Raw genomic sequence first — 15,599 nt, 5'->3', positions numbered from 1 at the left:
CCACTCCAGTACTCTTGCTTGGAGAATCCCACGGAGGGAGGAGCCTGGTAGGCTAAACCCCATGGGGTCACAAAGAGTCGGACACGACTGAGCAACTTCACTTTCACTGTATGCCTATGGGGCAACCGATTGTATGCTGAACTTTATGTTGAAATCTGTGTCTATACATATAAAACTTGTGTCTACATACATATTTTACCAATATAATTGAAACAAAGAAAAACAAAATTTTCAGTTCTGCAAATTTACTGGCTTTTCCTTCTCTTCTCACATCCTCTCTCTCTTACTCTTTTTCATTTTTCCTTTTTGACTTGTTTACATGATGCCTAATCTTCAGTTTGATTCAGTTAACTGCCTTTTCAGTGGAATATTTTGTTGTCTTAAAGACAGTGACAATATAGATGAGAGAGTGAGGAAAATCATTTGGCATATTTTCAAAGTGATTAAAAATGAAAATAAAGAAATAGATTTTTTAAGTATTCATTATTAAGATTCACCAAATTGGTTAAATGTCTGCACTTTGCCTTCAGGGTTGTATATTTGTCATATTAAGGATGTGTACTTAACACATTAAGAGGTTTTGTAGAATGTTGAGAGTATTTTTGATAATTCAGCCCCCAAATGACATTAAAAAAGACCGCAAGAACAGACTTTGGGTTGCTTTGTATGGCTTCCCATGACTGCTTATTGTAATCTATCTCTGGAAAGCAGTTATGTTTATCTGCAAATATATTTCCCACATAATATATAAAATATTAAGGGTAAGTATTTATGTTTTTTAAATTGAAACATGATTTTTAATATAAATGAATAAAGCAACAAATCTTAAAACTACCAAAGAAAAACAAACTCCTGATGACTCTTGACAATGAATTTTATTTTAAATATCTTATAGTTTTATTCATATTTTCATACTATCAAAACCAGTAGAAAGAACTGTGAACACATGAAAGCATCTTAAAGACAAAAATAAAGTTGATGTTGGAATATACAATAATTTAAAGAATGAGAATCTAATTGTTCAGAATAAATAAATAAATAATACAAAAAATTACTTAATTCATATTGCCTGGTAAATTGTTACAGATTTAAGAAACATAGTCTCAGGATTCACATGATTCAACACATCATTGCATAATAAGGGCAAGACTAGGCCAGGCATATCAAAAGTAGGACTTCCAGTTCAATTAAAGTTTCAGATAAATAATTATATATTTATATACTAAAAGTTATCCATTGTTTATCTGAAAGAAAAATTGACTGAGAGTCCTTTCTGTTTGTGTCTTTTAATTTGCTAATCTGGTAACTATGATTACAATATAAAAATCTTGATCAAAACTTAATACATAAAATAAGTATAAATTTTCTACCATCATTAAACTATCTTATCAACAATACTTCTTTCCCGTTTCTCCAAATTCAGGCACAACATTATTGTGTTTGAGACTTAAATAAATATATAAATAGGTAAATAAGTTACACTTGAAAATAATTTACATGACCAAATAAAAGTTAAAGTGCTTCCACATGTCCTCACATTTCTGTGAGGTAGAAAGATGACTGAGATATTTTTCTCCAGTTTAGGAATAAAGAAATCGAGGCACAGTTGAACAGGAACTCGTGAATCCTGGCCATCAGTCTAGGGTTGCAAGATTAACAAAAACAAAAACAAAAAAGCAGGATTTCCAGATAGATTGGAACTTACAGTATGCAATGAATAATTTCTAAAATATAAGCATGTCCTACATGGAACAATGTACATGTGACACTGAAAAAATATTCATTGTTTTACTTAATATTCAAATATAGCTGGACATCCTGTATTTTATCTGACAACCCTACACCAGACCCACACAGTACATAAGGCACTGAAGTAGATTTGTTTTGAAGTTTCATTGGCATCTTTACTGAGGAATTCTTGGAAGCAATGGAAAAAGGATTTTTGGTTGTTTTTTCTTTTTCATGGATCTTGCTTCTCAGCTCTGAAAATAAATAAAATAAAACAAAAAGTTTAAAAATTAGCCAATGTCCTAATAAGGAGAAAGGTATGGTTCTTAAAAATATACTTAATATAGAAATTAAGAGAGTCATAGATATTCATGTGTTAGAAATGCTCTATATTTTCAACTACACATAGAGAGATCAGATAAGTTATCTAAATCAGAATATTTCTGAGATTTATAGGGAGCTCTACTAATGACAGAGGGCACAGGCATATACCCACACTTCTCTAGACCAACTGAGATATATGATCTCCCAGTCATGAGTACAACAAACACACTATTGCTGCTATTTTTTTTTTAATCAAAGAAGCAATTACTTAAAAGAAAATAATTTTGAGCAGCAGCAGAAAATTTAAAGGCTGACTTTTGGAATAAATGTCACAGGATAAATGAAGAATATAAATTCAAGAAAAACTTACCTCTTCAAAAATGCCTGCACAACCTTCTGCACCCACTTTTCCTTGGGGTCTAAGCACACCTCTTTTCCATTGGTAAGCTTAACACTGAAATGAGAGAGATATTATTAAAATCAATATTTAATGGGTTTCAAACACCACCTTGCCATTCAAGTCATGGTTCTTTGAGTACAGGCATAAAATGGAAGTCCAAACTAATTTTTAGCTATGAGTCATGGAGAGTCCCATATTTAAATGCCATGGAGACAAAGAATTTTTCCTTTCTATTTTTCTCACTATGTACTCCTAGTAACTAGAACTCTGTTGGATTCTTCCACGTCTCAATTCTAGGCTGACTAAAGTAAAATAATCACTTTTGAAATTACTTACATGATTTCTGAATTTTCGCAGTGTGGCCCACTCTCAATAACTCTCAATTCTTTGATAAATTTGGGGTGGAAAGGTGTGGAATGTGTTTTTATGCATTGGCATCGAAGTTCTGTACTCATTCTTGACAGAACTGCAGCTGTGGAAAAAAATTAAGAATTTATTTCATCCATAAGCACAGCTTGACTAGCTTCATGCTTATTAATTGCAATGTGATCATTTGGTATCTGTTTGGTAAACATCACATCTTCAGCAAACTTATCCCTGAAATCGATAACTGGATATTCCCCCAGGCTCTAACTTCAGTTTTTCTCTTTGTTTTAAAAAGAATCATTCCTAACAACATTGAATGGTGTAAAGACTTAGAGTTGTCTTTGAAGAATGTTGACATTTGCATGGTACATTTTCTCCTCCTCCTTACATAACCCTCTGTGACACCACAATGTTATTAACGGCAAGCAAACTAAGATTCACCTAAAGGGAAACTGCCTTCAGGAGGAATTAATAGAAATATAAGTGAGTTACCTAGAGATTGTACTCTTATCTTAATAAAAATCCTTAATGTTTTAAAACATATATACATATGCCATATACCATATATAATGTTTATAGTATATGCTACAAACATTTTAAACTGTATTTCATAAGAGGGCTTAAAGACAGATTATAAACTTTATCGGGATCCCTCTTATGAAATATAGAATTCTCCAGGCCAGAATACTGGAATGGGTAACTTTTTCCTTCTCCAGAGGATCTTCCCAACCCAGGGATTGAACCCAGGTCTACCCACATTGTAGGTGGATTCTTTACCAGCTGAGCCACAAGGGAAAAGCAAGAATACTGGAATGGGGAGCCTATCCCTTCTCCAGTGGATCTTCCTGACCCAGGAATTGAACCAGAGCCTCCTGCATTGCAGGTGGATTCTTTACCAACTGAGCTATCAGGGAAGCCCAAACATTCTTAACTGTATTTCATAAGAGGGATCCCAATAAGGTTTATAATCTGTCTTTAGGCCAAAGAACAATTGATAGTTGCCTGAAGCTTGTCAATCAAATAGTACATGGAATAAAATAACCTGAGTTACCTTACTCAATATTAATAGATTATTTGGGTAAATGTGGCTTCCAATAAAATATACCATAAATTATAGATTTATGTTAATTATTTGTATACTACAGAGTATGAATGATGATAGGAACAGAATGTTTATATAAATCAAACTTTCTAAATATATTGATACAACCTAAAAAATTAAAACTTCAATTTAGCAGTAAATGACTGCAAAGATGGTTTTCTCTTGCTGAATAAAAAGGAGGCTTGCTATCCAGGCATGAAGGATAATCTTGCTATCTGAGCATCATGTTTAGACACAGGAAACTTCTGTAGATTAGAAGGATATGCTTACCTTCACTCAGAGCTGCAGAGAGCAGGAAAGCGGCCAAGAGAGCAACAGCCAGCTTGGAAGTCATATTTGAACAAGAGGCTTTTTGTCAGGTTTCTTCTGGCTCGTTCTAGATGCTTGTGAGCTCTGCTGTCCCAGAGGACTTCTGTTGGGCAGAGAACTCCTGTGGCTTTTTATATCATCATAAGAATAGGGAACAAGTGCACCATCATGCTTGCATCATGTCAGAGGAAATTCCACAATATGCAACCATCCGCCCTTGAGAGCACATCTGAGTCATCTGACTCCTCTAGTGATTGGTTTCTTATCAAATTTTCTGTGTGACCCAAGCTTTCTTTGATCTTTCAAATAATTTTATTGACTTTGTTTAAAACCATGTTTCTTTTAAAACATTAAAAAAAAATGTTTAAAGTCAGGTTTCTCTGTTTGATACATTATTGTCAATGGTAGTCCTTTTTATTTGAGAATTTTATCATGATCCCATCTGGCAGCTGTTAGAGTAAGGTCATTTGTGATTGTTCTTTTATGGCACCACCATTTCTTCAGGTAAATTATATGGGCTATAATGATAGATAAAGCAACCTAGTCAACTACTTTTAATGGGGACACAATTTACAAGAAGTCCATGTCTAAGCATTTAGGAAAGTTTCCAGGAACAATTAATGCTCTCAAGGAGCATGTTACAACTTTTCAAAAGATTTGGTTTTCTAATATGTGTTTAACAGAACAAAAGGGAATATCTTTCCCAAATATTTATCAGTTCCACAAATATTTATTGAGTAACTTCTGAGTAATATGGGAGTCTGGAGACAGATAAGACTAAGTACTTGTTTTTAAAGAATATGGTCTATTGGAAGAAGAAAGCAATATAAGAACCGGAATATATTACAGAACAGACAGGTGGTACCAAGATATTTATTCCAACAAGAGCACAAGGACAGAATTTTCCATAAGTATATAGAGCAGGGTATTGAAGTATGGAGGACTCTAACAGAGAAGGATGAAAGAGAACACCTTCTAGATAGGGACACTGTTGAAAGACTCTCAGGTGGTGAAATAAAGAATTGTTTATGTTCCAAGATGTGGTTCGAAAGGAGTTACTTGGTTGGGGTGGGATGACGTGATGTGTAATGGAAAGGTAAGCAGTATACGCTTAGTGGAAAGAGCATCTGGGTTTAAACCCGGGATCAGGCCCCTACTTTTGTGTAGCTTTTAAACTTTCTGAGTTCCAGTTTCCATATTTATCAGTTCAGTTCAGTTCAGTTCTGTTACTCAGTCATGTCTGACTCTTTGCGACCCCATGAACCACAGCATACCAGGCCTCCCTGTCCATCCCCAACTCCTGGAGTCCACCCAAACCCATGTCCGTTGAGTCGGTGATGCCATCCAACCATCTCATCCTGTCATCCCCTTCTCCTCCTGCCCTCAATCTTTCCCAGTATCAGGGTCTTTTCAAGTGACTCAGCTCTTTGCATCAGGTGGCCAAAGTATTGGAGTTTCAGCTTCAACATCAGTCCTTCCAATGAACACCCAGGACTGATCTCCTTTAGAATGGACTGGTTGGATCTCCTTGCAGTCCAAGGAACCCTCAAGAGTCTTCTCCAACACCACAGTTCAAAAGCATCAATTCTTCGGCGCTCAGCTTTCTTTATAGTCCAACTTTCACATCCATACACGACCACTGGAAAAACCATAGCCTTGACTAGACAGACCTTTGTTTGCAAAGTAATGTCTCTGCTTTTTAATATGCTGTCTAGGTTGGTCATAACTTTTCTTCCAAGGGGTAGATATCTTTTAATTTCATGGCTGCAATCACCATCTGCAGTGATTTTGGAGCCCAGAAAAATAAAGTCAGCCACTGTTTTCACTGTTTCCTCCTCTGTTTGCCATGAAGTGATGGGACCAGATGCCATGATCTTAGTTTTCTCTATTTATAAAATGAGTTAATAACATCCATTTGTTTCATAAAGTAAATTTATGTAAACTACCTGGCTTAACTTCTAAACTGGTAAATTCCCATCTACCTCAAGAGCCTTGGATTTGTATTTCTCATTTTTGTCAAATGATTGACTTTCAGACTACAGAGACATTTACCAAAACATTATTTCCTAAAAAATCTTATTTGCCTTAAAGGATCTTCATGAAAGATTGGCTTTTGAAATGCCAAGCTGAATCATATTACAGTATATAATGCAATAATAGAATAGAATAGAAACAACATCAGTGTGAGTTATGATTTACTAGAAAGTAAAACTTGAGATCAAAATCTGTTTGTACTAGAGAGCAAGTGACCATTTCAGATTGAAAATCTGGAGTACAGAGTCTTAATATCTATGGAATGCCAGAATACTTGAAGAAATAACTAGTTTAAATATTTACATAGGATTTAAATTAAATTTTTTGATAAAGAGTTGTTGAAAATTAGACCAAGAGTAATGATATTTCACGGAGAAGGCAATGGCACCCCACTCCAATACTCTTGCCTGGAAAATCCCATGGATGGAGGAGCCTAGTAGGCTGCAGTCCATGGGGTCGCTAAGAGTCGGACACGACTGAAGCGACTTAGCAGCAGCAGCAGCTGTAGCAATGATATTTCAGAATGGGAACATCTATGGTTTGGGGAGAACACTTCCATTGCAGAAAGTTTTGTTTAGTGACCCCAACTACCTTAAGTATCACTTCAATTTGCTTGATACCAGAGACTGTGTTTATGTGTTTTAATCACAACAATAGGACAAGTAATAATGTCCTCATTTTACTCATGAGGAAACTCAATAACATCTCCATGTTCATATATCTAAGTATTAGTGGAGCTGATAGTTCTGGTCCTGGTCTAAAAGCACATTTACAAAAGGGAGTTGAAATGACTTTTCTTCAGAACACTGGGACACAAAACCAACTTTGTATGACTCAACGACATGTCTTCATCCCTCATGAGTCTTGATTAGTTTAGACTTCCTTGGGAAGAGAAACCTAAGGAAGGGAGGATACAGTAGGGAAAGTCTGCCCACCTCTGGGCAAGTACATAGCTTATAAAGAATGCAGCTTCATTCAACATCTTCCTTCTTTCCCGGGAAGCTTGATAGAGCAATGAGCTTGTCCACACAAGTGTGTGTGGAATAGTAATGCCATTTTTTGAGGGCTTTCCAAAGAGGTTATTAGATTTCTGAACAACCATGTTTCTTTCTTCTTCCTCCAACAGACAGAAGACTAGAAGACAAAATAGAACCTTACATCAACTTCTGTAGCAATGCAATCTTTACTGTTTTTAAACCTACTATTTTGGGAACTTGATTGTTCCCTTATTTATTTAATATATATTGATTATCAGCTAATGCCAGTCTTGTAGTAGGAGATGCAACTATTTTGTAAATAAGATATAGTCTATGACTTTGAGGAGTCTGTGGTCTAATGTAGAATATGGACAACTGGCTACATAAGCCAAGTACAATACAGTGAATGGCTATTACAATACAGATAACTATAGGAAGCTCAGAGAGCAAACAAATAGAAACTTTGATGCAGTTTTAATGAATGGAGTTGTCTGAAGAAACATCTTTGAAACCATGACCTAGTATTGGTGATGAGTAGGAATAAGACAAACAGAGTGGGGAGAAAGGGTGACTGCTTTGTTAGTGGAGGCAAAAGCAAATACAAGGTAATGAGAGAAAAGACAATATGGCCCAGTCAGGTTCCTGAAATTGGTGAGCATAGTATAGAAAACATTTATGGAGTGAGGAAAGGAAAAGTTGCAGCCAGATATGTAACGACAACCTGAATTTTAAAGAAAATTCACTGTCTCTTTGCTTCAGTAATGCTGATTTCTTCAGCAAGGAAATATTCTCATATAGAAGGACCCTGAGGTGACTGGTTCTATGCATCATCATTAAGACCCAATTTTACCAGAGGTACCACCAAGACAGTGCTTCCCTGGTGGCTCAGACAGTAAGGAATCTGCCTGCAATTCAGGAGACCCGGGTTCAATCCCTGGGTCAGGAAGATCCCCTAGAGAAGAGAATGGCTACCCACTCCAGAATTTTTGCCTGGAGAATTCCATGGACAGAGGAGCCTGACGGGCTACAGTCCATGGGATCACAAAGAGTCAGACATGACTGAAGCAACTTAGCACACATGCTTACAGTTTCCTCAGAATGGAGCATTCATTTATAAAGCAAAAGGACATCTTTACAAATGTTGGTGATCTCTCATAGTGTAACCTGGATGCATTATGTCCTCAGTCCATCTATCAGAGACAAGGATAGACAAAGAAAAAGTGACGAGATGGGGTATAATTCTGATCTTATCCCCCTTCTATAAAGGTAACTCTATGAGCCACTACATAGTAATTAGAAGGTCTAAATTGGGTCCAATAGGGAGGAAGAGGCTAATTAGCTTGTTTGAGGAAATACTGCTTCAAAATAGAGCAAAGTGAAAAATTTAAAAGAAGAGAAAAGCTGCACATAAATACAAGTGACATTTTGTCTTCCTCTAGGAATGAAGGCCTGGAGAAGGCAATGGCACCCCACTCCAGCACTCTTGCCTGGAAAATCCCATGGATGGAGGAGCCTGGTAGGCTGTAGTCCATGGGGTCGCTAAGAGTCGGACACGACTGAATGACTTCACTTTCACTTTTCACGTTCATGCATTGGAGAAGGAAATGGCAACCCCACTCCAGTATTCTTGCATAGAGAATTCCAGGGATGGGGGAACCTGGTGGGCTACCGTCTATGGGGTCGCACAGAGTCGGACACGACGGAAGCAACTTAGCAGCAGCAGCAGCAGAAATGAAGGCCCGAGAAGGCAATGGCAACCCACTCCAGTACTCTTGCCTGGAAACTCCCATGGATGGAGGAGACTGGTAGGCTGCAGTCCATGGGATCACAAAGAGTCAGACAGGACTGAGCGACTTCACTTTCACTTTTCACTTTCATGCATTGGAGAAGGAAACGGCAACCCACTCCAGTGTTCCTGCTTGGAGAATCCCAGGGACAGGGGAGCCTGGTGGGCTGCCATCTATGGAGTCGCACAGAGTCGAACACGACTGTAGTGACTTAGTAGTAGTAGCAGCAGGAATGAAGGCAGAGGTCATGGGACTCCTGACCATTGATCTGTTTATGTAAGTTCCACCCAGCACAGAACAAAGAGCCTCCAGAGATCATCACCATAACCATGGGACCAAGTCCATCATCCAAGAAAGGGAAGAGCTAAACAAAGAGCCAAGACAGACAAAGATGGGCATGTACTTTTTCCACCTTGACAAGAAACTCTTTTTTCATCCAGTTCTTCACAGGAAAGCTGAATGTCTTTGATGTGTTAAACACTTTATGTCCCATCCACCCTCTTCACCCTACTCCCACTTCAAATAGGTATTTTAGAATTAGGGCTTTTTTGTACGCCTAAACTAAGTTGTATTCATAAAATAAAGCAGAATGTGGTGAAAAGAACATGGATTCTGAAGTGAGATGAAATTGGGTTTGACTGTTTCCCCCATTGATTAACCAAGAGACTTTGAGCAAGCTGATGCTATGCTGGTATTGCATCTGCTACTGTTGAAATCTGAACCATCTTTCCCAAAGCCCATACTAAAGTCTCAGCTTGCACCTGGAATTTTTTTTCTTCCCTTAAGGAAATTAATCTCAGCTCAACAATTCTCAAGGTTAAGAGAACCATAAAGTGAAATTGTTATTCAGTCAGCCGTGTCTGACTCTTTGTGACCCCTCTTTGTGACTGTAGCTTGCTAGGCTCCTCTGTCCATGGGATTTCCCAGGTAAGAATAGTGGAGTGGGTTGCCATTCCCTTCTCCAGGGGATCTTTCCAACCCTGAAATCAAATCCAGGTCTTTTACATTGCAGGCTGACTCTTTACTGTGTGAGTCACCAAGGAAGCGATTTAAAAGAATCATAGATAAATGGTAAATACATATCACTCAATTTGAATTACAATGTTGTTAATGCTAAGATCATAAACATAAAATACCTGCCCCCTGAAGCTGGTTGTGGAAACAGAGTTATTATGGACAGATCAGCCTGTCTTCAATATGAAAAAAGTTAAACGGAATTGTTTACTTGTAGTCATTTCTTTGCTAGATTTGTGAAACAAGAGTTTTAGGATTATTTACTCCAGTGTTTATAATAAAATATCTATCTTTGAAATAACAATCATATGTTATTTGGCAGTAGAATTTCTTTCGTGTGAAGGAAAGGACACAGGAAATGAAATCATTTGGAAAAAAGGGAAGTTGCTATATTAGAAATGAGTGGACTTCTGCATGTTTTAATTATGTCTTGAGGTAACCAAGACCCACACATGCAGTTGAATCAAACAACAGTTGGAAGAAAAAGCTTTAAAATGCCGATTCAAGGTTGTATAAATTTATATAGCTATTTTCCCTCTTTCTTTAAAAGTTTCTTTATTATTTTGACCTTTTGTTTTTATAGATATGTGAATTTTTAAAAAAACTAAGTTGAGATGAAACTCAGCAATTTGATGAAAGCAGTCGACGTGGGAAACAGATCTTATGTTGCAGTTTCTGTATTTTTCTCTCACAACTCTCTTTCTCAAACCTTTATTTTGAAATTTTTGTTTTAAAATGTGAGCTTCACCTTAACTAGTTCTTTCCCCTACTTTGTCCTTAGGGATCACTGGAAGTATTTAAGACACAATTCGATTGAAATCCAAACATCATGTCAGATTCTGTTGAAGAGAGCTCAGCCCATCTGTGGGATTGATGATATAAGACTCACCTGACTGGAAATTCCACAAGGTCAGAGACCACATCTGCTTTGTTCACACCATGTGCCAGCTTCTGGCCCAGTGCTTGCAACAGACAAGTGCTCCACAAACATTTCTCCAATGAAAGTAAAAATTCCCCAGTTCCCAGAGTTTTCCCACCAAGAGCAGCATCAACAAAAGGAAGTAAAGATGTTTGTCTTTGTCTATTTTTGCTCTCCCACAGGGACAACTGCGTTATGTACATGAACCCAGAAGACTCCAGAATGGAAACTAGAGTTCTGGCTCATGCTCTCATTTAACAGTGAACAGATAAAAAGAGTGATCAGTTCAGCAAGGCAGCAATTTTTCCCTTTTGTGAATTAACCATCCAGCACCTTATAGGCTGATACCAGGCTGGGGTAAGAGGTAGTTCATAGGAGGCAGGGTGAGGGGTGGAGAGCAATATGCAGGGCCTGTCAGTGTTTAGCATCCTCTAATGGAGGGCTCTGCAACTTCCTTCTTCCCATTGCCTTTGTTTCCAGACCTTGGAGAATCCAGAAGTCCCCACAGACCGTACTTCCAGAAGCCAATGAATGAGCTTGAATGGTGACCCATGGATTTAATCTAATTAACCTTAAACACACTAAGACTAAACAGATTAGCTCCCCTTGTGGGTATCACAATAGTTCCTGTTGTTCAGTCACCAAGTCATGTCTGACTCTTTGCAACCCCATGGACTGCAGCACTTCAGGCTTCCCTGTCCTTCGTTATCTTCCTTAGTTTACTCAAACTCATGTGCATCGAGTCAGTGATGCTATCCAACCATTTCATCCTCTGTTGTCCTCTTTTGCTCCTGCCCTCAATCTTTCCCAGCATCAGGGTCTTTTCCAATGAGCCAGCTTTCCACATCAGGTGGCCAAAGTATTGGAGCTTCAGCTTCAGCGTCAGTTCTTCCAGTGAATATTCAGGGTTGATTTCCTCTAGAATTGACTGGCTTGATTTCTTTATTTTAACCACTTAATCCTTTGAAAATGTAACGAAAGCTCTCTGCTCTCTCCTTACCACTAAATCCACTTAAGCCTAAATGTACAAAGTTGTGTCAGCAATTTTCAGGAATTCACTGATCTCTGTTAAAAAGTCTTAAGGAGTAAAACCAATACAGGGGATACTGGAGGTAAAAACCTGAAGAATAATGAAAGGATCCTGAGTTTACTGTCTTTAAGTCAAGTCAACTGAAAGAGAAATGATATTTTCTGCCTGCTGCTTGCTGTCCCTGCATGCATTCAGGACAGAGGCTTCAGGAAGAAATTCGCGATGTTGTCAAAAGAGGAGGTAGAGATTGGATAAGGACAAGAATGAGAGAGAGGAATAGAATCTTCATATTCAATAAAGATACAAATGACCTATAGTTTTCTTATTGCCCGTAAGAGTAAACCCAAATCAGTAAAAATGGTGAGTGCTGCGTTCAACTGATGCTAAAAAGGAACACCAGGGGCAAAAGGCAGCTAAGATAGAGAATGAAAGTTGATTCCTTTCATAATTCCCTTCAGGTTGCCAAATATATACAGAATTTAAGAAAAATCTATGTGTTTTCACATAAAAAGAAAACAAAATTAGAAAATAATTCAGATTGTGTATGGGTTTAGAGATATGAGCTAGTCTCTCAAAATTCCCCAGATTTATGCAAAATTAGGATAGAAAACCTCTTTATCCATCTCCCCTCAGTCTGATGCCTTGTGTTATCTGATTTCCAGATTTGTGACCCTTTTGTCTCTAAGCTGTTTATTTTCTAATCTAACATAATTTACAATTTGCTTCATCTAGGGTGTTCTTTTTCTTGACCATATCATGTTACTCATCAAAATTAAATCCCTGCTTGTGGTCCCTAGACCAGGAAGGAGGAAATCAGAACCTGCAGAATCTAGTGGAATTTTGAAACAAAGGAAAAACTGTCCACTCCAAACCCAAACCTGTTGGATGAACTTTTCATGCACTTTCTTTCCCCAAGCTGTGGGGGGTGAACTTGGAAAACACCACTGACATCGTTCCTTGTAAAGTTGGAGATAAAAGCAAAATGAGCAAAAGAGAGAAGAATCAGATAAGAACACACCCAATCAGAAAAGCAGGGCCTTGCAAACACACACTAGAGACCCAAAGAGAAATGAAGCAGGCATTGGAGAGCCAAGGTTAACAGAAAATTAAAATGGCACATTTCTTTTCTGAGCTTCACGTACTTAGACCTTAGCAATGAGTGCAGAGAGTTCTCACTCAAGAATAAGTGTATTAATAGATTATTAGTATAGCACATTAGTCACAATAACCCTATATTTCTGTATTATATATTCCCATTTAACAGATGCTAAATGAGCCTCAAAGAGATTAAGCAATTTGCAAAAGGTCACCCCAGTAAGTAGGAGACAGAATCAGGAGGATTTGAACCTAAACAAGTCCAGAGATTCTGAGCCATCTCAACAGAGTTTCTCACATGTCTGTATGTCACACAGTCTTTGTTTTGAGCATATTTCCCTTCTTTTTCTCACCATTTCCTACCTGAAAGGAGTTAGAAAGCTGCAGAAGAGGAACTTGATTCAGTGAGGGGAGGTGGACACATTAATCTAATAAAAGAACAAGTTCCTCCTTCTGTCAAGACTTTGGGTTTTCATTTGTGAAATGAGGAAATTTGTCTATATGGTCCCTACTGTCTGATGCTTTATTCTAAGAAGCGCAGTGTATGTGCAATACATGAAGAACTGTCCCTGGGAAACTTGAACACTTTTGCCAGGAGAGGACAGTTGCCAAACCTGAGATTTTGCAAATCTTGCAGAGAATTTGCGCTTGCCCTTAAATGTTGTTAACTAAAAAGTGCCGGGAGCCAGCGTGAGGAATCCCGCCCATGGCAAAAGTCATGAGGAAGAAAGCCCGACAAAACGCAAAGGCGTGATCTGGCTTCAGGGGTTCCCCCTGGGTTTCTGGGTTTTCCTGAACATCTACCCCTCAAAACCAGAGTCTGCCTGCTTTATTGTACTGTGCTTTCCACTCTTCTGACATTCTCTGGAAAAAGTTAACTCAGGGCTTCAGTTAACAGTCTCCTGCATATGAAAAGAATGTTTCAGCTCAAACCCCTTTGATGGCTCTCTAACTTGCCTAATAGCTGGGGACTTTTACAAACTTGTGAATTGCTTACAGCCCCCTAACCATGAGAGGCACAAAGCTTAAAGCATCTTAAAGATACAGAGCCTTTTCTAAAAAGCTAAAAATTATATTGGTGACGGGTTTCACTGTTGAGTCAATGACTGCTGCCAGGCCTTCATATTCTTTATCTTTTAGGCACCTGAAGGATATTAATCAATGTAATTGGGATATAGAAAAGGGAATATAGTAGTTTTGATGTTAGCAACACTAGACTTTTGAGTTAACTACTTTTCTCTTTGTTATAAATCACTGTACTTCTTTCATTGTTATAAACTGTTGTGTCTTTGCTATGTAAAAATGTAACTTTATTTTGTGCTTTCTGAGAGTGGCACCAGACTTTGGGAAGAACAACACTTTTAAGACAAATAAGTCTTCTGGTTGACAAACCCTTATCAGAAAAGGGCCGTAAAATGTTAATTGGCCTTCTGACCAGAAGATGATGTAAATCACCTAAGACTTGTGTATACAACTAGGTATGCAGAGAGAAAGCCTGGTCTCGATAAGAGTCAGGGTCGCTGACGCTGCATAATTTTATATTATCCATTAATCTCTATGTACAAAAAAAGGTATAAAAGGCCTTTCCGGACAATAGAGGATAGGCCAGTCACTGGACTGATTTCCCCCGTGCCTTTTCTTACTCTATTTTCTGGCTGAATTCCCATCTGGAACAGGGAGTCTCACCACGTCTACTTACTTGCCCTGGCTTCTAAGATCCGTGAGAGAGGGAGCCCAAGGTGGGGCACCCTCCGATATTCAAATGGGCACTGGTGGCCCAGTGTAGATGGTGCAAATCTCTTTTCCTGAGGTTTTATTAGCTCTCCCTGTAAACCAAGTTATTCAGCATCTTTTCTCCAATAAATTTTCCTACTATACTATTTCTTCTTAATTTCTTTTATACTTCTAAATAAATAAGTTTTCCTCGCCTACTCTGTCTCTGCTTCGAATTACCCTGGATCCACCGGGGCTGGACCTTTGCAAAAAAGTGTTTCTTGCAAGATTCTCATCAACTGAGAAGAGCCTAAATCTTAATGATTTTAATGAAGAAAGAGCTTAGAATTGGGGGTAACGGGGATAGGGAGATTTACCACCAGACTCCTACCTATCCTTCCTGGGCCTTCTGAGATGGCTCAGCAGGTGAAGAATCTGCCTGCAATGCAGGAGATGCAGGCAACGAGAGATCAATCCCTGGGACAGGAAGATCCCCTGGAGAAGGAAATGGCAACCCACTCCAGTATTCTTGCTTGGGAAATCCCATGGACAGAGGAACCTGGCAGGCTACAGTCCAAAGGGTCACAAAGAATCAGACATGACTGAGCAACTGAGCACACACACACCATCCCTTCAACCTTCCAAGAATGAGAGGAAGTGCTTCCTGTCTCCTGACACCATTTCCTCTTGGTTTCCTCATGACTTCGTAGATCAGTTGCAATTGTTGACCATTTATTGTGAAACAAGTAATGTGGTTGGAGTTGGAAATATTTTTTGAAGGAACTAAAGTCCATTTGATTT

General features: G+C 38.3%; 1 protein-coding gene across 1 annotated transcript; it reads right to left on the bottom strand.

Moving 5' to 3' along the window:
- Positions 1-1,823: 1,823 nt before the first annotated feature.
- CXCL8 (C-X-C motif chemokine ligand 8) lies at positions 1,824-4,308 on the bottom strand. Its single transcript, XM_068975607.1, has 4 exons — positions 4,191-4,308; positions 2,789-2,924; positions 2,423-2,506; positions 1,824-1,982 (listed from the first exon to the last, which is right to left on the bottom strand). The coding sequence occupies exons 1-4, from the start codon at positions 4,252-4,254 to the stop codon at positions 1,961-1,963; spliced, it is 306 nt and encodes a 101-aa protein (XP_068831708.1). The 5' UTR covers positions 4,255-4,308; the 3' UTR covers positions 1,824-1,960.
- Between the last annotated feature and the right edge of the window lie 11,291 nt (positions 4,309-15,599).

This window comes from Capricornis sumatraensis, chromosome 7 (genome assembly GCF_032405125.1).
Source record: "Capricornis sumatraensis isolate serow.1 chromosome 7, serow.2, whole genome shotgun sequence".
NCBI lineage: Eukaryota > Metazoa > Chordata > Mammalia > Artiodactyla > Bovidae > Capricornis > Capricornis sumatraensis.
Note: the sequence above shows the minus strand (reverse complement) of the source record. Positions and strands in the feature narration are given on the sequence as shown.